The sequence below is a fragment of the Sardina pilchardus genome, chromosome 13, assembly GCF_963854185.1.
Source record: "Sardina pilchardus chromosome 13, fSarPil1.1, whole genome shotgun sequence".
NCBI classification, from domain to species: domain Eukaryota; kingdom Metazoa; phylum Chordata; class Actinopteri; order Clupeiformes; family Clupeidae; genus Sardina; species Sardina pilchardus.
The window spans coordinates 13,886,430-13,909,495 of NC_085006.1; the positions used below are offsets into that span (position 1 = coordinate 13,886,430).

The 23,066-nt window shown below is 46.5% G+C and overlaps 1 protein-coding gene across 2 annotated transcripts in view; it reads right to left on the reverse strand.

Annotated features, from left to right (window-relative positions):
* Nucleotides 1–137: 137 nt before the first annotated feature.
* abcc5 (ATP-binding cassette, sub-family C (CFTR/MRP), member 5) overlaps nucleotides 138–23,066 on the reverse strand; it is a 27,827-nt gene continuing 4,898 nt past the window's right edge. For both annotated transcript variants that reach the window (XM_062551705.1, XM_062551706.1), the window contains exons 3-29: nucleotides 22,237–22,385; nucleotides 21,639–21,794; nucleotides 20,531–20,675; nucleotides 16,592–16,825; nucleotides 15,577–15,750; nucleotides 14,879–15,026; nucleotides 14,523–14,671; nucleotides 14,299–14,406; nucleotides 12,490–12,846; nucleotides 12,251–12,322; nucleotides 11,346–11,470; nucleotides 10,285–10,357; nucleotides 9,741–9,944; nucleotides 9,290–9,433; nucleotides 8,908–9,004; nucleotides 8,592–8,776; nucleotides 7,401–7,547; nucleotides 6,971–7,100; nucleotides 6,366–6,648; nucleotides 5,859–6,045; nucleotides 5,492–5,581; nucleotides 4,682–4,871; nucleotides 4,253–4,412; nucleotides 3,986–4,064; nucleotides 3,458–3,571; nucleotides 1,873–2,037; nucleotides 138–1,678 (exon numbers count right to left, since the gene is read on the reverse strand). In XM_062551705.1, coding sequence (XP_062407689.1) covers nucleotides 1,577–1,678; nucleotides 1,873–2,037; nucleotides 3,458–3,571; nucleotides 3,986–4,064; nucleotides 4,253–4,412; nucleotides 4,682–4,871; nucleotides 5,492–5,581; nucleotides 5,859–6,045; nucleotides 6,366–6,648; nucleotides 6,971–7,100; nucleotides 7,401–7,547; nucleotides 8,592–8,776; nucleotides 8,908–9,004; nucleotides 9,290–9,433; nucleotides 9,741–9,944; nucleotides 10,285–10,357; nucleotides 11,346–11,470; nucleotides 12,251–12,322; nucleotides 12,490–12,846; nucleotides 14,299–14,406; nucleotides 14,523–14,671; nucleotides 14,879–15,026; nucleotides 15,577–15,750; nucleotides 16,592–16,825; nucleotides 20,531–20,675; nucleotides 21,639–21,794; nucleotides 22,237–22,385 — 4,167 coding nt within the window. In that variant the 3' untranslated portion in view covers nucleotides 138–1,576. The remainder of the gene's footprint in view (nucleotides 1,679–1,872; nucleotides 2,038–3,457; nucleotides 3,572–3,985; nucleotides 4,065–4,252; nucleotides 4,413–4,681; nucleotides 4,872–5,491; nucleotides 5,582–5,858; nucleotides 6,046–6,365; nucleotides 6,649–6,970; nucleotides 7,101–7,400; nucleotides 7,548–8,591; nucleotides 8,777–8,907; nucleotides 9,005–9,289; nucleotides 9,434–9,740; nucleotides 9,945–10,284; nucleotides 10,358–11,345; nucleotides 11,471–12,250; nucleotides 12,323–12,489; nucleotides 12,847–14,298; nucleotides 14,407–14,522; nucleotides 14,672–14,878; nucleotides 15,027–15,576; nucleotides 15,751–16,591; nucleotides 16,826–20,530; nucleotides 20,676–21,638; nucleotides 21,795–22,236; nucleotides 22,386–23,066) is intronic.

Consider the following 23,066-nt stretch of genomic DNA (forward strand, 5'->3'; position numbering starts at 1 on the left):
CAGAGAGCTAGCCTAGGAAAGAAGATATCGGTGTCCCTCTGGTCTCGGATTCCCCTGCTGATCGATCCCATTCGGCTCAGTCTCTCTTCCATAAACATTCTCATAGCCCACACAAAAAAAACACACACTCACATTAATGTGTGACCCTAAAATAATTTTATTGACTTTTTTTTAAAGAGAGATCCCCTTGGTCATCCCAGCCCCCATCACAAGGCAATGATGAAGTCATGCTAAGGCTATAAAAATGTAATAGAAATGACATACAGATGGACATTCTGCAGAAGGTCTTCTCAAAGACCCGTTTGCCATATCTTTATCTTTATCATGTAAGACAAGGTTACAAGAACAGAAAACAGGAATGAAAAAGTCAGCCTGCTCTGAGCAGTGCAACACCAGCCAAAAAAGAAAAAAAAAACAGATTGTGCATGACTGGCATTTGTTGTAACATAAAGCAAGAGAAAAGGAAAAAATAATAACATCAGTCAGAGACCTCAAACCAACAGAGGAAGCTGAGGAGACCAGCCAGTAGCACTGTAGATTGCAAGGGCAATAGCACAGCCTGTTAACAGTACGGCATTAAATAATAATAATAATAAAAATTATATAAAAAAAAGCTTTATTAAGAATTAAAAAAGAGAAAGAAATAGCAAAAGGAAATAGGCTGTCAAATAATGTACAAGGCATCTTCACTTAGGGGTCGAGGTTGTGCCCCTGGTGCGAGACGCAAAGGACACTGGGAGTGAGCAGCGTGGTCTCTCTGTCTCTCTCGGAGAGAACCCTCCAGTCCATTCAGTGCCAAGCCAGCCTTCGCAGGCCGCAAAAGAGCTCAGAGCCTCTCCGTCAGTCTGCTGAGTGGCCCCTCTACCCAAAGCCCCCAGTACCTGTGACTGACAGAGAAGGCTTCAGCCAGAGTCCCCCTATCCCCCAGCCTCCTTTGATTGCAACCTCCCTTTGGGACTGTTGCACCCAGTTGCTTGAGCCAGGGGTTCAGGGTTCAAGTCACGAGACATCAAAAAAAAAAAAAAAAAAAAGAATTACACGTGACCCGTGGATTTGTCAAGTCATTAGATAAACTGATTAAAATAGGTAGTAAGACAGTGAGGACATGAGTGGTAGAAGACACAGAAGACATAACTATGGTTTTACATACAGAGGCTTTACAAAATAAACCATGTGTATATCTCCTTTCACCTAAATATATATATATATGTATATATATATGCATATAGAGATATATTCTATAAAACAGACTTTATGGAATGAATACAGCTACGTGTAAACCCTTTTTCCCACTAATACTTAGAACATTGTTACAGTAATGATGATATCCTGACCATTCCAGATGACCGCTATATCTGAAAAGGCATCTCTTCAGGACAGCTCCAGGGCCTCCACTCAGGACCCTGTTGCCATGGAGTTTGGCCAGCACAACTCCCCCGTAAGCCGTGGGCAGAGCAGTGCATGGTTGTGTTAGCAGAAGTAGGGGAGTTGTGTCAGGGCTCAGCTTGCTGGGAGGGTGAAGGGAGTCCTTTCCCGTCATCTACGGAGCGCACTGAGGGCCCCGCGCTCGCCTCTCTTAGCCACGCACAGAGATCTTGTTCTCCACGGCAGCCAGCATGGCGCAGAAGCGAGAGTTCTCGTTGGCTAGAAGTCTGGACGGCTCATCGAACTCCACAACCTGATCGGGGAGTGGAAAAAGGGACAAGGTAAAAAACAAAGGCTGTGTCCCGCTTTATGGTTTTACAAAAATATTGCACAGAGCCATAGCACTAGCATGTCGAGCCATAAAAAAATGGAAGCATCTCAACACACTCAACACCCTGGTGTCAGCTCGATATGAACCACAAATCACACTCGCAGCACAAGCCATACCTGGCCCTGGTTGAGCACCATGATGCGGTCGCAGTTGAGCACGGTCTGCAGCCGGTGGGCAATGGTCAGCGTGGTGCAGTCCTCGAAGGCAGCGCGAATGGTCTCCTGGATCAGGGAGTCAGTCTCAGTGTCCATAGCAGCAGTAGCCTCATCTAGGATCAGAACCTTTGGATGGAGAGAGTGGAGAGCACACAGATGAAGATCAGATGTCAGACAAGCGGAGTTCTACTACAAATACAGTGCATGGCAAGAAATGTGTGAGGATGTTCCTGTTGTGACTTGTGTTAGGACTCATGGATGGGGGAAACAGGGCCGGTTCTAGCCTTCTACATTTGGGTGGGCTGGTAGAAATTTTGGGTTGGCAACATAATAAAGCAGACTAATTGGATAAAAATGGACATAAATGGACATGTATCAGAGTATTTCTGATACATGTAAATCAAGTATTTGAAATACAAAATAGTATTCAAAGGAAAAAAGAGTTAGCAGAGGCTCTAACCTCACCCGTAGCAGAAGAGCACCTGAGTAGGCTTACTAATTTATAGACCCCTGAGCGCCCTTTTGTGTCTTCACAAAATAGTATTTTCTCATTTCTATTTTATTTTGTTGAAGACAATGGCTTTGTATTTTGTATAAAAAAAATTTAAAAGGTGTGTATTTTTTGTGGCGTAAAAATATTGGCAAATATTTTTGGTAAAACCAATAGCCTACGTTTGGTGATGTGTTGACTGTAATTTGTAATTTGCCCAGACTTGTTGTGATCATAATATAGATAGATACTTAAAGGTATACTATGCAACGTTTTTCAGTTAATCAATTCGTTCCATACTGTTATATATGATTAAATGAGTCATTACCAGTCGAACAGTGTTTTTTTAGGCCGCTCTAGTGGTCTGTAGCGGTAAAACCACACTTGCAACTTCAGGAGACACCGGGCACGCACCCATGCTCTACTCCAGGAAGTGTCATGTAAAGTCTCATGAAAAGGCACGGCAGACTGACCGATTGAGGAGTTTTGACAAATATACACGCTAAAGCTGTAGGGGAAGCTCTACAGAGAAATATGCAAGCATAAAACGAGCGAAAATGAAAAGTGAAAGCGAAACCGGCGATGAAATCGCCAATCCTGCATAGTATACCTTTAATTGATCCCCAAGGGGAAATTCAATATTGAGATTCAGGAAGATCCCTCTCCCATTCCCTCTCATACCAACCACAAGTTTCTTGGGAACTTTAATGATTAAAGTTCTCAAAAAACTGGTCACCCAGTCAGAACATGTGGTAACATTGCTCAACCCTGGCCCCTGACTAGAGGCGGTCCTGGGGGGAAAGGTGTGTGTCTGTGTTGCGTGTACTGTATGTGTGAATGTTTGTCATCGATGTCTTAATGTTGTTGGATGTTTGCCATTGTTTTATTGATATGTATTGTTGTCGGTGTTAAAATGTTTAATATGGCTCTTTTGAGTGCAAGAAACAACTTCTCTTCGGAGTTTATGGTTTCATTCATGTATATGCGACTGTGCACATGAGTGTATATGTGTGGGGTGTGTGTGTGCTGGTCGTATCATAAGAGCTAGTGGCTCACCTTGCATTGCCTCAGCAGGGCGCGGGCCACACACAGCAGCTGTCGCTCCCCGACGGAGAAGTTCTCCCCGTTCTCCACCACCTCCGAGTCCAGCTTCAGGGGTAACTGAGACACCTGGACGAGAGCACAGTCGACGTCAGTCAGGGCGTATATGTGTGTGTTTGTTTTCTTTTTATGACAAAGAGCAGAGCAGAAATGCTCAAAGCAAGTGAAAACAACCTCTTGAACCTAAAATGATCTTAGATGCTGTATATAAGTAGTGTGTATGTGTTTGTGGATGCTGGTGGTATTAGTCTCTGTGAGCAATCTGATCCAAAGTGATGCATCCATTCATCCATCCATTCTATACTACAACACACACACACACACACACACACACACACACACACACACACACACACTTATAACTAATGTCAGCCTCATCCAAAGGTCATCTAATGTGTGTATGTGTTTGTGGATGCCTGTGGTATTAGTCTCTGTGAGCAATCTGATCCAAGATGATGCATTCATCCATCCATCCATACTTACACACTCCTTCATATGGGTCCTCTCCAGGGCATCCCAGATTGACTCTTCTGAGTACTGGTGGAAGGGGTCCAGGTTAGACCTGCACAGTTCAGAGACAAAGCCTGGATTAGATCAGTGCCCCACTATATAGGAAACACAGTACATTTGAGAAAGAAAGAAAAGTATGTAAGTAGAAGTAAACATTTATTTATACAGCACTTTTCTTTTAAGCACTAAAGGCTACTCAAAGCGTATTGCACAAAGACGACATGAAAAAGGACCTCGTACCGAACTGTGCCGCTGAAAAGCACTGGTTCTTGTGGGATGATGGACAGCTTGCTGCGCAGGTCAGCCAGGCCGATGTCACATATGTTGACGCCGTCGATCTTAATGGAGCCACCACAGGGCTCCACCAGTCGGAACAGGACCACACCCAGAGATGATTTACCTGACCAAAGGGGAAGACAGGAGCTTAGCATCCGCAGAAGAACAAAGCAACACAAGTACCAATTTCCGATATTATGATGAAACATCCATATCCCTGTTAGTCCATTTACAAGTTAGGAGACACATAGTTGTACGAAAGCAAAGTGCTGCATGTTTGCCGCACCATACTAGAATCAGCATGCGTGCATCCAAACTCAAATAGAATATTCTGGAGATGGATTACAGGTGGTTTAAATGAGAAGGCAGCTTTTCATACTGAGCTGGACTCACCTGACCCCGTCCGACCCACGATCCCGACCTTCTCTTTGGGTCGGATGGTGCAGGAGATCTTCTTGAGGACCAGCGGCAGATTCTCCCGGTAGCGCATCTCCGTGTCGTCGAACACCACCTCCCCCTCGTGGGGCCAGTCCTCTGGCGGAGCCTTGTTCTTGATCCGGGCTGGGGCCTCCAGGGCCAGAGACTAATAGATAATTACACAGAGAGAGAGACAGATAGACCGACGTCAAGACTTCAGCATTTCACTCCATTTCACTCTCAAAGTGCTTGTACAAGTGGCTCCACCCAACTATAACTGGCATGGGAATCAGCCATGTCTCCAAAGAGGCTATAAACCTAAATGGCAGTTTTGTTGTTGAAACATCTCCTGTGGGCATTTGGGCATAAGTATATCAATACTGTACAGCTTCCCACCATTATGATTGCACTATCACTCCATTTCATGATGATGTGCACAGTGAAACTGAGTTCAAATTCAGAAACACAGGCGAACGTTCATGAACACTCTTTGCCTTGAGTTCTCCGCAAACTCTCATAGACAGATTGAGGAGGTGGTTCTCATAGAACATACAGTGGAGCTGGATGAAGGGTTAACTTTAAAATGGAATGTTTACACCAAATCATTCAAATTCAACTATTCAGAGAAAGCATATCCGCCATCACAAACTTTTGCCACGGTTTGCCGATTCTGAACACACCTCTGATCTCTATGCTGTTTTACATACCCATATAGGCATTTACCCGATGACAGGCCATGGTATCAAACCCACAAGTCTCCTACTTAACCACAGGCTCACTCAGTACCTGGATGTAGTGGTCAATCCTCTCGACTGAGGTGAAGCGAGCTTCTGTCTCCGTAGCCAGACGGACAGTGAACTGGAAGAGCCCTGTGAGCTGAGAGGATAGACAAGATGGAGAACTGATCACTATCAACCCATCATTACCAGATCAACAGAAACCTTAAGCCTCATTTATTGTCTAATATAAAACTGTATAGAAAACCACGGGATAAATGTATGGAATCTGAAGGTCTACAAAAAAAATGGTTTAACTAGACACTACACATTGTAAAATTCTGAGGCCAACTCGGCAGGATAATTATTTTGGAGCACTTCTGACCATTCTACTCTGTATGTGTGAGTTTGTATGTGCTGTACAGTTGGAGGCTCACTTGGACAGCATAGGAGATTGCCAGGCCGGCGTAGGCAGGCGGTATGCGTCCGTGCATGACCACAATCATCAGAGCCGTGATGCTGATGAGCGCCACGCTGATGACGTCGAGCCGCACAGCCAGCCACCGCATGGCGCAGCTGAACAGGTAGAACGGAGCCTGGTTCTGGTCCAACAGCCCCTGGTACCTAAATAGAGACAGACAGGCTGTGATTAGATTATGCTTCTTTTTTCCCCAAAACAGCATCAAATGCTCAACTCATATTGTGTTTTATATTTGAGCCTTGGGGAATCGCTGAGGGAATAGGGGGTCTATTTACAATGGAATAGAATGGAACAGCAGCTCCAGCCCAGTAATTACTTGTGCTTTCAATTAAATTAATGTACTGTTTCAACTGTGTGAACTATAGGGAAAATATATTTGATATGTTAATTAAATGCATTAAGTTGAAGACGCAGCCAGGGCCCTCAGTCAGAACGCCAGTGGATGCCCCCAGTCCTGACCCACCTCTGAAGGAACTCGTCCCCCTTGCCGTAGGCGTGGATAGTGGTCAGGCCCTGGATGCTGGAGGTGACGTGGGACAGGAAGGGCGACTGCGTGACGTTGTCCAGGCGCTTGAGCTCGCGGATGAAGACTCGCGACACCATGTGCAGCGCGATGAAGAGCAGCACCAGCGGCCCCACGGCCACCAGGAAGAGGGGGAAGACGCTGCCAATCACGCCCAGGCAGAAGAACACCAGGATCACGTTCTGGATGAACATCTCCGCCTGGAAGGGCAGCCGTGTGTCCACTGTGGAGAACACGAGGAAGCAGAGTTAGAGAGGTTTTTTTCAGAGAGAAGAGGAAATCGTTTGAATGAGAATAGGGGGAAGCAGAGTTAGAGAGAGAAGATGATATCATTTGAATGCTCTACGGAATATTATGCTAACTTCAACTAGTAGCTTCAAGAGAAGTGCACACATCAATCTAGAACGTGTAAATGGAAAAAAAAGAAAACATGAAACAAAAGCTCACAGTTTCTTCTAGACTATGTCTGAACTAGCGTAGTACAAACTTTTTGTCAGTTTGTTGATGTTTTTACTCGAAAGTCAACCAATATGTGTTCTGATCACCTTCATCCATGTCTTTGGAGAAGCGATTGAGGATACGTCCAGTGGGAGTGGTGTCAAAAAATTTCATCGGGCTTCGAAGAATCTTCCGGAAAAGCTCTTCATGAAGCCTTGAAGACGCCCTCAGTGTAACCTGGGAACAATTCACAGGTAGGTCTTATACAACTATTATGTACCTATGCATAGCGCAATGAAAAGTGCAGTGATGATGCAGTGAAAATATATAGATGCAGAGGCGTTTTAAAGTTGAACATCTCTTCCCCAAAGCATAGAAACATACACCTTCACATATGCTAACGTCATGAAACAATCAGCACACAAATCCCTGATGAAACACTTTGGAAACACATGCTCCTCTTTTGAAGGTAATGTGACCCCCCCCCCCCCCCCCACCCCACACACACACACACACACACACACACACACAGCTCACCTTGACAAAGACGATGCCGCGTAGAAACTTGAGCAGGAGCATAACTCCCATGGACATGGCGTAGACGGCAGCGTAGTGCCTCATCAAAGGGTTGTCCCTCATGCTCTCGCTCACCACCGTGCTGTTCCCCACCAGGACCGAGGTGTTCTACAGAGACACAACAAAAACAACCAGGACCTCAGTCTACACCTCTACATTACACACACATAATGTTCTCTTTCTTTCTTTCTTCCACCCCAGCCTTTCTTTCTCTCTAACACACACGAACGCACGCACGCACGCACGCACACACACACTCTGTGAAAACTGCTTGTTAGCCTAAACAATCATTAATAAGAGTGCACTACAGCACAGCAGTGCTGTCTACATATAATAACACTAACCACAGCCCCTCAGGGACTATCTGAATTTTTGGCTCTCGCTCCTCGTTCTTGCTGACATACTTCATTCACTTGGGTAATTAAAGCGAGCCTCTATTCGCCTGGGGCAACAGTCTCTATATTGGTCACAAGAGAATCAACTGACTTGATTATATGGTCCACTTATCTATATTTGACAGGATGGATTGGGGTATTTGGTGAATTGGGGCCAGCTCCGTGGCCCATTAACGAGGGCAAACCAACCCCCAAACGTATCCTCACAAGGTCACTTGCTCATGAAATATTAATAGAGCACTCTCTACTTACACCTGTGCTCACCACTGATTAGCTTTCCATCCAGCAGTGCACAAACACACACATCCCACACAGGCAAATACACATGCATGCACACACATACACACCTCACACAAACAAATACATGCACGCACGCACGCACACACATATGGAAATACCACGCACGAATGCAAATACCATACACATACACCCATAGAGGCAAATACCACAGGAAACACATTTAGATACGCATTCACTCAAAGATCACACACAAATGAGCACACACACAGTAAAAGATAACACACAAATAAGCACACACCACACACACAGTCAAAGGTGAATCATGTCACATTAATATTGCAGCTAGAGCCATGCTGTAGGGAAGGGGAGAAAGGGCTAATCCTTCACAAAGAGCTTCCTATCTGCCACCTCAACACTCCTCTCAAGAGATCTCTTCCATCCCTCCATCTGAGCCCCCTTCCTCTCCTTTCCTCCCTCTCTCTTCCTCTCCACTTTCCCCTCTCTCTCTTTCTCTTACCCCACTGCCTTGCTTGATCCAGTAGCTGAGCCAGTAGTTGCTGAAGGCAGTGCTGCCCACGTTGAGGACGAAGAGGAGGAGGATGAGGAGGAAGACCAGCACTCCCCCTGCGGCCCGGATGTAGACGCCGTACACAGACCACGGCACCGAGCCCTTGCCACGCTCCTCCACCTGCATCAGCTGACCTGTGACAGAACAGAGAGTTCTAGAAACTTTGCTTGCCAATGACACAACATGTTAAGATAGAATTTCATTAAAAAATAGCGCTAATATTATACTCGTACAATAAAAAAGCGCCTAAGAAGCTGTTGCCTACCATTGTCTTTGCTGACTGGTTTGTCCTTCTTCACTGATCCAGCTTTAGGTTTTTCTAGAGGTTTCTTCAGTGAATTCCCTGATTTTTTAGTGGGTATCTGCAAGAAAACAAAACAAATGCTCAAGGTAAAGCCCTCACTTGCCTAGCACAATCTTAACTTTTGGTTCAAAGGGAGAGAAAATATTTGCTTCAGTGACCTCCAAAATCAATATCTTAAGATAAGGCAAGAACAGCAAAGTCTCTGGTAATAACAAACAAAACTGCACACAGCAAAACAAACATCAACCAAGCTGTAACAAACAAACACGGCACACAGCAAAACAAACATCAACCAAGCTGTAACAAACAAACACGGCTTCTGTGTAGTAGTGCTTCCCGTCACCTCTATGAGGGGGGCCTCTCCCAGCTGCAGGTTGTTGAACATGGCGGCGTAGTCTCCGTTCAGGCTCATCAGCTCCTCATGGTTCCCCTGCTCAGTGATGTTGCCCTCCCGCATGAAGATCACATCATCACAGTCCACCAGGTACTGCACACACAAAGTGCACAAGTGTCAGAGTACAGCAAACCATGGAGAAGAGTTTGCCAAACTACACACACACACACACACACACACACACACACACACACACACACACACACACAGTATATGAACACATGCTATTCCATTGTTCAGATTTGTTAAGTCATCTAAAGTCCATCCATCTTTTTTAACCAGCCAAACAACCAAAGAACATTGAATGACCGGTTTATCTAGCATTGAGATAAGCCGTGGTGTTGACACACCAAGCTAATACTGGGGTCAAAGTTCACATGTAGGGGGCTACGCAGGTTACCTGCAGCTGATGCGTGACGAAGATGATGGTCTTCTGGCGCAGGTGCTTCCTGATGGCGTTGTTGAAGATGTGGTTCCCCACATGGGCGTCCAGGGCGCTGAGCGGGTCATCCAGGATGTAGATGGCGCGGTCGCTGTAGAGGGCCCGTGCCAGGCTGATGCGCTGGCGTTGCCCTCCACTGAGGTTGGCACCACGCTCGCCAATCTGAGATGAGCACAAGCGCAGGATGGAGATGATTATCTACAGCTATATATAAAATCCACACTATATGGAGTACACACATACTGTCATTTATATTCAATATTAATATACAGTGTGCAGTAAAAATATGAAAATCTAAAATAAAAATACAGAGAGTAGAATGCACCAAGCAATGCATACTGTAGTATAGAGTGCATCAAACAATGCACAGAATAACTAATTATTCATTATAGGTGATAATTATTATACTAACATTTATTAAATGAGCAGTTCAAATGTCAAACTAAAGCACTAACTGTGTCCGGCTATGAAAGCCTGACAGCATCACACCACGCGGTCTCACCTCTGTGAGGTCAGCACAGGGTAAGATGGCCAGGTCAGGCCTCAGACAGCAGGCACTCAGCACCGCCTGGTACCTGAGGACGGAGAGCAGACAGAAGCTCATTCACTCGCTCAGTAGTGGCCACAACAAAGCACGATAAAGGCTGCACTGTTTCATCCCCCCCCCCTTGTAGAAATCAATGACTTTGTGTTTATCAGGCTTGTTTATTTACACCATTACATCGCAATGTCGTGATGAGTCACCTTTCCCCGGCTCGTTGGTGCGAAACAACGGCAGAGAATGCTGAGTCACCCCCTGCTGACTGCGGCAATACTGCTGAGTCATTGAAGCCAGGGTCGCCACATTCCACACTGCACCACTAAACCGCGCGCGCTGTGGTGTCCCGTCCGCCTAATCATCTGAGCGGGCGCCCTACTCAGCAGGTTGTGGCTCTCACATGCTTACTCAGGTCCCCCCCGGCACGGCCCGGTCCAGCGACATTTATACCGGCTGACAGTAATGCGCTGGCCGTTTGACCCGTTCGGCCCGTGTCTAGCAGCGTTACTGAACATCACCTCAGATGTGAGGAATAGAAGTGGACACTGTGCATACTACTGTTTAACATCCTCTTGCTGCAGTAATTTTGCTCTGAGGCTTTCAAGCGCTCTGAATTTATTTGTGTGTGATGTGTACATGCCGACAGAACTCTTTTCTTGATCAGTGAGCAGCCAGCTCTAGAGGTCTGGAATCATTTTCCACCTGCCATCCTGCTGCTGTCAGTACTGCAGTATTCCATGCAAACAATCGAATTACAAAGGAAGCACTCGTGCACAGACACACTCTTAAAATAAAAATAAGAATTGTATGCAGACTCTCCTCTCTACACTGAGTCATCAATGTGACATCCCAAATCTTTTTCTTGTCTGTGCAATATTTATTTCTGTCAAATAGACCTCTGGTTCCCAGACAGCAGCTTAGAGTAAATTACTGTCTGTGCCAGTTGAAAGTGGACCCTCCCCCCCCCCATCCCCACCCCCATCCCCAGGTCCCAGAGCTCCATCAGCTCGTCAGTTGGTCCTTACCTCTCCTCCTCGTACTCCTTGCCGAACAGGATGTTGTCACGGAGCGTGGCGTTCAGGATCCAGGCCTGCTGGGCTACGTAGGCAAAGTCCCCGTTCACGGCCACTGTGCCCTCCAGGAGGGTCATCTGCGGGGCAGAGACACACCTTTCAGCACATCGACAAACACGCTCTTCACTGATGCTAGAGGAACATCACATGGTGTGGTGTTCTGGTGCATAATGGCTGCTGTGCCTTAGATAGATAGATAGATACTTTATTGATCCCCAAGGGGAAATTCAATTCAAGCCTCAGAGCTGCATTACCCAGGAGGGTGCTACACATTGGCAGTGGTTAGTGAGGTTCCCCCTTCACTCTAAAGTTCTTTGAGTGCTTTGATAAAAGCATTATATAAATGCAAGTTGTTGAAAGTAGAGGGTGGGCCTGTGGTGAGCCATGCGGGCCAGCTCTAACTGACCTGCCAAATACAAGTTATTATGTTTCTGAAAATTAGGAGCGATGATCATTTCTACTGAATCATTGTGTTTGTGTTGGTAAGAGTCATTTCTATGCACTCTTGCTAGCCGTGTGTCTTGCTAATACAACTGTGCTGAAGAAGAATTGTTTTGGTCAAGATTACGACTGCATTGGCCCTTCATCTATCTGACATTTCAAGCTGACACTAGATCTTCATCAGTTATCAGAGTGTTTCTCTCTTGATTGTACTATTAGTTATTCAAGAAGTTAATCTCCAAACATGGAATAGCCGGACAGACTCCATCTTCCAAAACAAATGCCAATTCATGGTAGGTATGCATTTTTATATGTGCCTATGTTCCTTGAGATGACTTTGGCTGCTTTGATACAGTGTGATGCTGTTGGAGCTACAGTGAACACAGACTTGTTTGAAGGGCAGAAGATCATCTCACCTGTCCCAGTATGGCAGATATGAGAGAGGTCTTGCCACTACCCACGCTGCCACAGATACCAACCAGCTTCCCCTGCGGAAAAAAAGAAGAAAAGAATAAGCATGAACAACTTTCTCTACAGCCCTCATAAACATACAGACACTAACATTTTTCCAATAGGCATTGGTAAACACATTAGTGTGCACACAGAGACACACACACACACACACACACACACAGACAGACAATCATACACACACCTGCTCCACGGTGAGGTCGATGCAGTGCAGGGTCCTCTGCAGGCGCTGGCTGACGGTGGGGACGCAGTGTGGCTGGTGCTCAGGGGTGGAGGCTCCGGTGTCCCCCAGCAGCTGGGAGCTCTGCTGCTCCGTCTGCTCCACCTGCACTGGGGTCCGTAGCGGGGTCGCTGGCTGCTGCTGCTGCTTCCGCCGGGTCTTCCTCTGGCTCAGGCCAACACAGGGAGTCCCCCGCGGGGTGGGCTGGGCGCTATGGCCCACCATCTCCCAGGCCAGACTAGCCCCACGCATCTCCACGGCCACCTTTGGGTCCTGCGGCCGCTTGCGGATCATCTCCACCTCGGCCATCATCAGCAAACTCTGTTGGGGGGGAGAGCGGGAGGAAGTCATGTGACTTATCACGGGCATGTTACACCTCTACAGATTCGCTCGTACAGATCACGGATCACATTATTTCCTATTCAATACAGGTCCTTTAAAATTTTAATTTGCATCAGAAAACCCTTATTTGATTTACTCTAACTCAATCTCCTTTCTATAGTTCCTGTCTAGATTATACTTTTCTATACTTTTACTTTAATTTTCACTCTGCATTTTTCTCCTAATAACATAATCATATTACATGGAGAGTTGAGAATATAAACCTTTAACTGAAATTCCAGGCATACTATACCAACCCCCGGGGGTAATAATAATTATTAGAGCCAAGTGGCCTTTCAGCTGAGAGGAGCTAAGTATCAAATGTTCATTCTGGCTGGCGGTGGGTGAGAACGGCAGTGAAGGTCACTGGGGAGAGGCTCAGCCGTATGTGTGTGTGTGTGTGTGTGTGTGTGTGTGTGTGTGTGTGTGTCTGGAGAGAGGGGAAGGGTTCAGCTGTGTGTGTGTGTGTGTGTGTGTGTCTGGAGAGAGGGGAAGGGTTCAGCAGGTTCAGCTGTACGGTACAGCACTGAGCCTTTCCAGGGATTTGCCAGCTCTCCCCCTCCACATAATTCCTGCGTGCCCCCAGGCTTCAGTTGATCTGATCACCCCACCAGCCAGTCATCACTTCTGCCCCAATCCCAAAAAGCCCCCCCCGTCACCCACCCTGCCACGTTCACCCCATCTCCTGTTCAATATTTAATCCCTAAAGAATCCTCAACAGGCAGGGCTGCCGTCAGAAACTGGGACACTGGAAAGGACATCACCCCCCCCCACCCCCCAACCTGGGGCTTTTGTTCTAGAAGACTCCGGGTGGGTGATAAAGAGGCACTGGGGTGGAGAATCAGGTCAAGCTCGGATATGTAGCTGGTGCTGGGAGGAGGTCATTCATTTGGGCATGGAGGTGGGGCAGTTGGGGGGCTTTAGACTGGGACAGTGTCGGGCGCCAGGCAGCGCGTGAAGCCAGCGTCCCCCCCCAGAGCAGCTGATGCAGCACATTCCCAATGTCCTTCCAGCTGGACCAAAATAAACACACACCTCCCGCGGGCCGCGCTGCCCGGATCCCCGGATTAGGAGGGCCCGGGCCCCCAGTAGGACACGCATAGATGTCCTGCCAACAAAGCCTAGCCCGGCCCGGCCCAGCACTCCTGCTAGCACAACATACAGACAGCCCGTCTGCTCAGAAAACTATCAGACTGCGGGGACAAAGGGGCGAGTGGGAATTAGAGCGCGAGATTAAAGTGGAAGTGATGGACAGAGATGGTGGGAGGGAGCTTAAGGAACCCAGTTCTCATTCTCAGAGTTCGAAGACCCCGGTCATTAACACTTGTAAACTCGAGTCTCGCCGGCTGAAACTTTTGCGGCTAACGGGGACAGAATGAACACAGCACTCACCTTGAATCTCTCCATGGCCACTGATGCCTCAGACAGTGATTTCACAGAGAACGGGGTGACCTTCAGTGCAAAGGTCATTGAATTGAAGACAGTTACTACAGTAAATGCCTACAGCCAGTGCAAGAAAGAGAGAGAGAGAGAGAGACATTAGACACCTTTCCATCTTCTGCTCAGCACTGCACACACTCCCATCCCAAATACACACTTCCTGCTTAGAGGCACACCTGAGCAGCGTTGAGGTCGTATCCTAGCAACATGTGCGTTGAGAAAGTGGCCACGCTAGCGATCACCACGACGATGGGCGCCACGCCCACGGTGATGCTCTGGAAGTAGCCTGCTCTCTCCAGGATCACGCGTTCCTCTTCACGGATTCCTGGCATCAGCAAGACATTTGTGGTTAAGACACATAGTGCAGAAAGGTTCTAAGAGGAGAGTGATCTCTATTGATATCTATTGAGAGAGCTGCTTAATATAGCATCCCTTGAGACCTCAGACCTCAGACAGAGACCGAGTTAAGTGGGGTAATATTGAGGTGGTGTGCCCGGAAACTTCTGGAAGCAATGGAGGATTCAATACTTACGGCGCACCGCTTGTGAGAAGGCCTTGACCCAGGCGTACATCTTGATGAACTTGATGTAGTTGAGGATCTCATTCATCTTCTGCACGCGGCTGTCCGTGATGGACACGCCTCTCCTCCTGAAGTAGGCCGTCAGCCTGGAGCTAAACATCTAGATCAGCAGAGAGGAGAGTCAGAGGAACTGTCATCCTGACGTCCATCTTACACATAATGTGCATAATAATGTATATGTTTTGACCATATCTACAAAAGCATATGGGGTTCTGAAGTGTCTATTATTATTATAATTCTGAAGTATCTATATATGCTCTTGAGTGGGTGTGACCAGGTCTGTGAATGGTTGCCTGCTTGCTCAATTTCCAGAGTACCTTCATATACAGCAACTATGCACAGAAGTGTGAAATCTGACCAAAAATAAATATCTTTAAACGTTGAAGTCACTGTACATTGTAGAATTAGAACTCAATGGTATGATTAGGTTTGATTGCATACAGAACTAGGGACCTTCTTTGATTGATGTCTTAAGTCTGTCTAACTAAAGCTTACTGAATAACTGCAAAACACTGAAGCGAAAACATTGATGAGTCCGCTCAATGCCCAATGCATACGCCACATGCACAAGAACGTTGCTTGCTGACAGACTTTGCACTCTGCCCTCTAAACTAACAAAGGTCCCGTATCTGTCCACCAGCACCACTCACCATGGCAGGGTAGAAAAGGATGAAGACAGCAGAGCCCAGCAGAGAGGTGGGGCCCAGGATATAGAGGTTATAGACCATGCCCAGCACGGCCACCACCGGTCCCCCCGCCAGGAGACTGCCCACCACTGCTGCCTCGAACATCCGCTGACCGTCGCTCGAGCACATGTTGATCAGCTGCGGAAAATAGCCAGGGCATGGACAAAATGGAGAGTTAGTTGTGTAGCGTGTACGAATGTATGAATGAATTTGTAAAGAAGACATAGTCAGTCATTTCCTTTTTTTTTTTTGGATCCCATTTCTAGTTGGGGGACTTCCCAATGGAAATGTATCACAACTTTTCAATTATTTACTTGACTGAGGTTTTAAAATAGCTAATGTCACAGAGGAATGTGGGGGCTTTCCCTAACATGTACTCCAGGTTAAATGTTATTAAATGGATCTAATTTCAGTGACTTTCACAAAGTATAGACCATCTGATTCAGACACTGCAATACCACACCTCCATAGTGCAACAGATGAAATGTCACAGGCTTGGTGTTTCCAAGCTTTAGTTGTTTTATCGGTCAGCAGACGTTTTCTCATGAAACATTTCTCAGGTTATGTTGTCTCATTACCCGCACTGGGTATTTGCCTTATCATGTCTTAGCCGCAATTTTCATACAGCATGCATGGGACTTTCCAAGTTAACTTCTCCATTTCAACCATTGTCCAAACAAACAAGACTTACCTCCCTCCCTGACTGTCTTCCCCTCTCCGTAATCGTCTGTGCTTTTTACCTAGTCATGTCTTTGTTTCAGTTTCCATATCCATCTGACTCTCAAAATCAACTTCTTAATTTCATAAATTTTTTAGATCTACCCCACTTCCCTTCTGCACTCTCTTCATCCTTCCCTCCCTCCATCCATCCATCCATCCATCCCTTCATCCTTCCCTCTCTCCATCCATCCATCCCTTCATCCTTCCCCCCTTACATCCTTCCCTCCTTACATCCATCCCTCCCTCCATCCCTCCTTACCTCTCCCATGGACTTCTCCCGTAGGCTCCTCAGACGCAGGATCTTTTGGAAGGCCATGGTGAGGATGGCCCCGCGCAGGCGTGCGCCCGTGCGGTAGTTGAGGGCCCAGGTGAGGGCCAGGGACCAGGACCGCACCAGCTCGGTGGCCAGCAGGCCCAGCACCAGCAGCAGGCCGTAGGGCAGGTCGGGCTCGCCCTGCGACGTGTACTCCAGCAGCCGCTTCACCACGAAGGCCTGCGGGGGAAGGGGGAGCAGCAAGGGAGGCGACAGGACACAGCGGCGCGTGACTGAGAGCACGGAAAACGGCAAGAGCTCTAGCTCAGCGACAACATCAACATCATCATCTTCATCATCAACAACATCATCATCATCATCATCAACATCACTACATTAGTCATCGTCATATTCATCGTCATCATCAGCATCAGCATCATCATCATTCACTTAAGACGGACAGAGACGCAATCAAGTTTAATCTAAAAAAAGAGCATCATTCCGTAACGTTTTTTTTCTAATCATTAGAGACATGGGAAAAACTGTTAAAGTCTACTAAGGATAGAGGATAGCAACCTAAGTTCTCGTGGCATACACAACGTGCTCTCAACATTTACCTTTGTCGGCCCTTTTTTCTATTAAGATCCTTTGAAAAGAACAAGAGAGACAATGAAATATGCCGACCACGGCCAATGAGGGAACAAAAGGAGAGACATATTTCACAACATGACTTTTACATGGGTTCTCTTGTTTTTTTGCCCTCCCTTTTCTGGGTCTTTGTTTGCATTAGATGGATTCAAAGACAGTATACCTACAGTCAGACCAGGGTTGGGGTAGAGGACGAGGACGCGGTTTTGTTTTTAACACCTGAAAATTAACATCAGCAGTTTGATTATAGGAAAACAGAGAGAGGGGACAGGGATGGAGCACAGAGAGAGAGAGAGAGAGAAAGAGAGAGGGCAATAGGACACTGGATGTGGCCACTGGTTCAAAAAAACAGAAACAGCCACTGACCACTGAATCTCTGCATCCAAAAAAATAAAACACACACACACAGGCACACACACGTACGAACACACAAACACGCGCACACACAGACCAAAACATTCATTCTGCTCACATGCATATAATCTTTTCACTCAAGAACATTCTCACACAAACACGGGAACCCCAGCAAACCCACATGGTTTGAGTCAACAGTTGAAGTTTATTTGCGACTGTAAAAAGGAAGGCTTTTGAATCTTGTTGGTTTGAAATAGCAAAGCTTTACACAGTCCCATGAACATGATAAATGAGTGAACATAATGCAGCAGCTCATGATTCAACCAAAATAAAAAAAATTAAGTACAAAACAGGAAAAGCATAAAGAGCACATCTGTAGACATCGTTGTGATAGAAATGGCAGAACTGAAGAGTCTTTCAGTGTTCTTATGCATGTGTGTGTTAGAAAGGCAGACAGTGTGTCCATCGGAGGAATGTGTGATATCACATTTTAAGTCATTTTTTTTTTCGTTTACTGTCCGTTTAAGAGGAGATCCAGAGAGGAGGGGCAAAGGCCAAACCAACTCCCCTCTCTTTTCTCTGATGGTGCGGCCATATACACTGGCCAACCAATCAATGGCAAGCTTTTTATTCAAGGCACAGAGACTTAAGGGTTGCCATTCAAGTGTCCATTCGACATGGCAAAAATCCACAGGGTCTGAAAGGCCTCGAATTCTATAGGCCCTCCCGTAAAAATTAAATGAAACTTAAAAGAAAGATCAGTCCGGGCACTGGTTGAGCATTCGTAAGACATCAAAGTCCAATTTCCTTGGCATTTAAGTTAGAACTCTTTACTGAACTGTCCCAGACAACTGGGAACATGGAAGTGTAGTGTTAAACGAGATGGCACAGAAACATACAAGGCAAAAAAAAAAAACAGTGTTTCACATTATACAAAACAAGACATACACACAAGCAATCTCATCACAATCATTTCTTCTAATGGCAGACTGTTGTCATATGAGAACAAATACTGTAGCATCAAAAACAAATTCATGGATTTAGACGGAAGACACAGATAGAGGCACACATAGAGAAAGAGAGAGAAAGAGAGAGAAGGGAGGAGAAAGAAAAAGAGAAGAAAGAAAAAAGAGAGCAGAAAGAGAAGAAGTCTTGATCCAGCCCTGCGTATGAAACGTGCCCTTACCTCACAGGCATATTTTTTTTGTGCGCTGTTGGAAGGCTCTGGGGCCCGTCTCGCGTTCTATTGCTCTCCGCAGGTAAAAGGGACACCCTGTGGAGTCTAAAGAACAGCCTCTGTCACACGTCTCTCCCTCGGGCCAGCAGAGAACTCTGGTCCCTGCAGACGCCCAAAACCGGCACCCCCAACACCCTCTTCCCCACATTACTGAATCATCAAGGCAGTGAAAAGATGCATAAATGCATTAGATATACAAAGCCCGTAAAAGCTGCAAGGTTATCGGTTAACATAAGCACAGCAACATAAGACAGGAATGCCTTTAGGTGTAAAGGAGGCTGAGGAGCAGCCAAAATAGTTTAAAAATAAAAGTCTTTTTTTTTTGTAAGTAGGGAGGGGGGCTTGGGACAGTAGAAGCTCGCTGCTCAACCCAGGGAGGGACAGTGACAGAAGCTCTCCTTGGAAAAAAGCTGCTGGGTTAAGACCTGTCCTCCCTGTCCACTTAACGTAGACAGGGATAATACTGACCGTAGGACTTTCATCGAATTGAAAAACACAAGACCACTGTCTGATAATGCATTGTCAGACTGCTAATGGACTGTATAGATCAAAAGCAACAGAACAAAAACAAAAAGTAGTGTCAGAAAGATGACATAGAAGAACAAACAAAGATAGAACGCAGAGAAGAGAAAAGAAGTCTGGCTGATAAGGCCACGTGGCAACAGGGGCAGAAAAAAAGAAATCTTGACGGCACAAGCCTTATCCAGCAGAGATTCCAGCTCGTAATATGCAGACTGTCACTAGCCCATGCAAATTTACATCTCTCATTTGCACGCATGCAAATATTTGACTGCAGGGTAAGGAGAGTGCAGCGCTGACCTAATCATGATTCAGGACTAACTGAGATCACAACTACATGTGACATGCCTCTAGAGGGCGCTAGTCCTTCAGCGGAGCATGGGCAGGGCATTAGGCCAAACTCAGCGCTACAAAACGTTTAGACGTTTAGAACAGGAACAGGCAACTCCAGAGTGGAGCGTTAGCTTGTTGAGATGTTGGCGTGCCACCTGGAATTATGAACTACTGGTGAAGTCTTTAAAAAAAATGTAAGCTACAACATCTCTGGAGTTGACTGTGTCTGAGGGAAACGATGCTAATCGAGTACCCTAAAGCATCTTGTAATCAGGTCCAGTTCCCATGGGCTGAAAGTCCACTGCTTCTAAAATCAGTGCACCGACATTAAGTGGTTGAAACTTACCGAACATACAAAACTATGCCTACATAAGGTGGTGACATCTTGTTCATTTGTAAGGCACTGATAAGGTCCTGATATAGGCAACACAATGGCATCCTTACAGAAAAACACATCACCACTCCTTCTGTTGCCCTCACAAAGACACACATACTGACCAGCAGCACATTGGGAATTATAAGCAAGGGCCTTTCATGGACATTACCCTGTGACAGAGCTGTGCTGGCCGCAATGCATGCTGGGTAAGAGGGTAAGAGAAGAGTGGCGTACAACTCCTCCCTGCCCCATCAGACTTACCTACACACTTCAGCTGGACGCTCGGAGGTGGGGGGAAGGGAAGGGAGGTGGGGGGTGGGGGTGGAGGGGGGCAGGAGAGGCTGGGTGGGTGCACACATACAAAGGCACACACCCTTTTCCATCTACGTGAAGGTGAATGAGAGACTCAGAGAGAGAGAGAGGGGGAGGAGAGAGAGAAAGAAAGAGAGAGAAAGGACACTGAGATGGTGTTACTTACTGGGCCGCTGAAGCCAGCCAGCTGGGTGACCATGAGGCAGAGGATGGACAGCAGCAGCCGGGTGCGGCAGAAGTGCCAGACCACATGCCGCAGGGAGGCCTGGTCCCCACGCGCCTCACACTCCTCTTCCCACAGAGCAGTCAGCCTACACACACACACACACACGAAGATGGAGAAAATGGTCAGCGACTGCTTATTTAACGCCACACATATATGCTATTTATCACACACATGGTCACACACACACACAGTTATGACACACACATAATCAGACACACCACTTACACAGTTATATCACATACATCCCTAACCAGACTGTATCTACGGACAGTCCGACTGTGGTATAAAAATCCTGAACAGACAGAAGCGTACTACAACAAAAGCATTTGTACAGGCAGTCAACAAGCTGTGTGTGGGAGTGATTTAGACAATGAAAAAAAAAACAGTTGCTTTCTTTTCGGATCCGACAAGGACAATATGGCTGTTGTCAAGGAGATCAGATAATATTGAGAATGTTTAATCAGAAATTACGCAGAAGAAGAAAAGAACATAGTGGGCTGCTGGAAGAGGAGAAATGCTATGACGCATCACCCAACTGATGCAGCATGTTTGACTTGCGCTCTCAATTTAGACCCACACTGTTCGGAGTTCACTGCCAATGACGCAGGCTACATACTGCACTTATCTACTTATAACTTCCCGAATGATATGGATCAATCCCCCCCCCCCCCCCCCCCCCACACACACACACACAAATGACTCTACTAGCTAGAGTGAAGTATTTCTAATAATAGTAACCTCAATCTGGTCACATAGGCTACTTCATATCATCAGATCTTGACTGACCTCCATTAAGAGATGATGTCGTTTGAGTCTAAAATCTAATATGAGCGTCATTAACTAATCAGTGAGTCCTCGTGGAATTGTCCTGTCAGCCTTAATGGCCTGAACAGACGAATTCTTCTTATATAAACACTATGTAAATGACAACTTCACATTCTAGGTAACCTGATTTATTTTCTTGTTTTAACTGGTTATAATGGCATCTCTATCTCCAAATGGGGATGTTAATGTTAAACCACATAAACACACACACACACACACACACCTGTGGCGGTTGGTCTCACAGCTCTCCCACTGTGACACGGGCCAGACATCCTCCAGGAAGAGCTGGCCCTTCTTGTGGGCACAGACGGCCAGTGGCGTCAGCCAATTAAATGTCATGAAGGAAAAGAGGCCTGCGTTATCCACCGGGTGCTCATGCCTGCGGCAGACAGGGAGGAGAGAGAGAGAGTGAAAAAAGAAAAGGGGATGAAAGAGAAGGAAAGAAGATCGAAAGGACAGAAAACAAAACAAAAAACAACACAAAAAGGACCATGTTAAATTATGAAACACTAAGACAACCTTGAGCTATTTATTGTTTTTCTCCCTACGGCACACACATATTTTGATCATCTTCCACTAAAGGCCTCCACAGTGGTTTTACAGGGCTTGACTAAACTCTTGCTATGAACTGCTGTGAAACTGTAGCATCAAAGAGGCCTCGACCAGAATGTCCTGCAGCTGGTGTGAACTGTAAACATCTGTCTCTCTGTCTGTGAGTGAGTGTGTGTGTATCTGTTTGTCTGTCAGAATCTGTCTGTCTGTCTGTGTGTGTGTGTCTCTCCTGGTTGAGGGTAGAGGGTGATGACCGCTGAGAGACTCACTTGCTGGTGGAGCGGAAAGGCTTGAGCATGCTGACGCTGTGGTGGTACTTGCTGCGCACAGCGTCCTCCTCCAGCTCCTTACTGTGGGGTGAGACGCCCATCTCCAGGGGCAACCCCCCCTCTGCACGTGCGGCAGTCTCCAGGGCATCCTGACAAAGAGAGAGAGAGAGAGAGAGAGAGAGAGAGAGAGAGAGAAAAACAGGGAAAAACACGAACAGAAGTCAGGTAAAGCAAGATAGCAACTACTTCTTACAGTGTAATTTGTATTGAGCAAATGTTCATAGCCCATTTATTCTGAGATACAAAGGAAAGGTCAAATATAGAATTTGCACAAGAATGGCGCTGCTCAGTGCTTGCTTTTCTGTTGAGACGAAGACACGGGGGGAAAAAAACCTCTCAGAGGCCAAATGTGTGACACACCATGGTCATATGACATGGAGACGCAAAGAGCCTCACACAGTTTGCCTAAAGGAGAGCAATCAAATGGGAGGCCAGTCTCGTGCAGGAACTCGTGCGGGGAAGAACAAACAAGTCACACACACACACACTTCTTTCTTTTCAAGTTCACATCAAGCTCAGTTATTCTTCTCTGGACACGTAGATCACGAGTTTCTGGAGTCTGCACAACAAATTAAAGACTGCATTGAGGACCAGGCCGGAGGAAAGGATGCGCATACACACACACACACACACACACACACACACACACACACACACACACACACACACACACACACACACACAACACACACACACACACACACACACACACACACACACACACACACACACACACACACACCACACACACACACACACCAACAGATTCA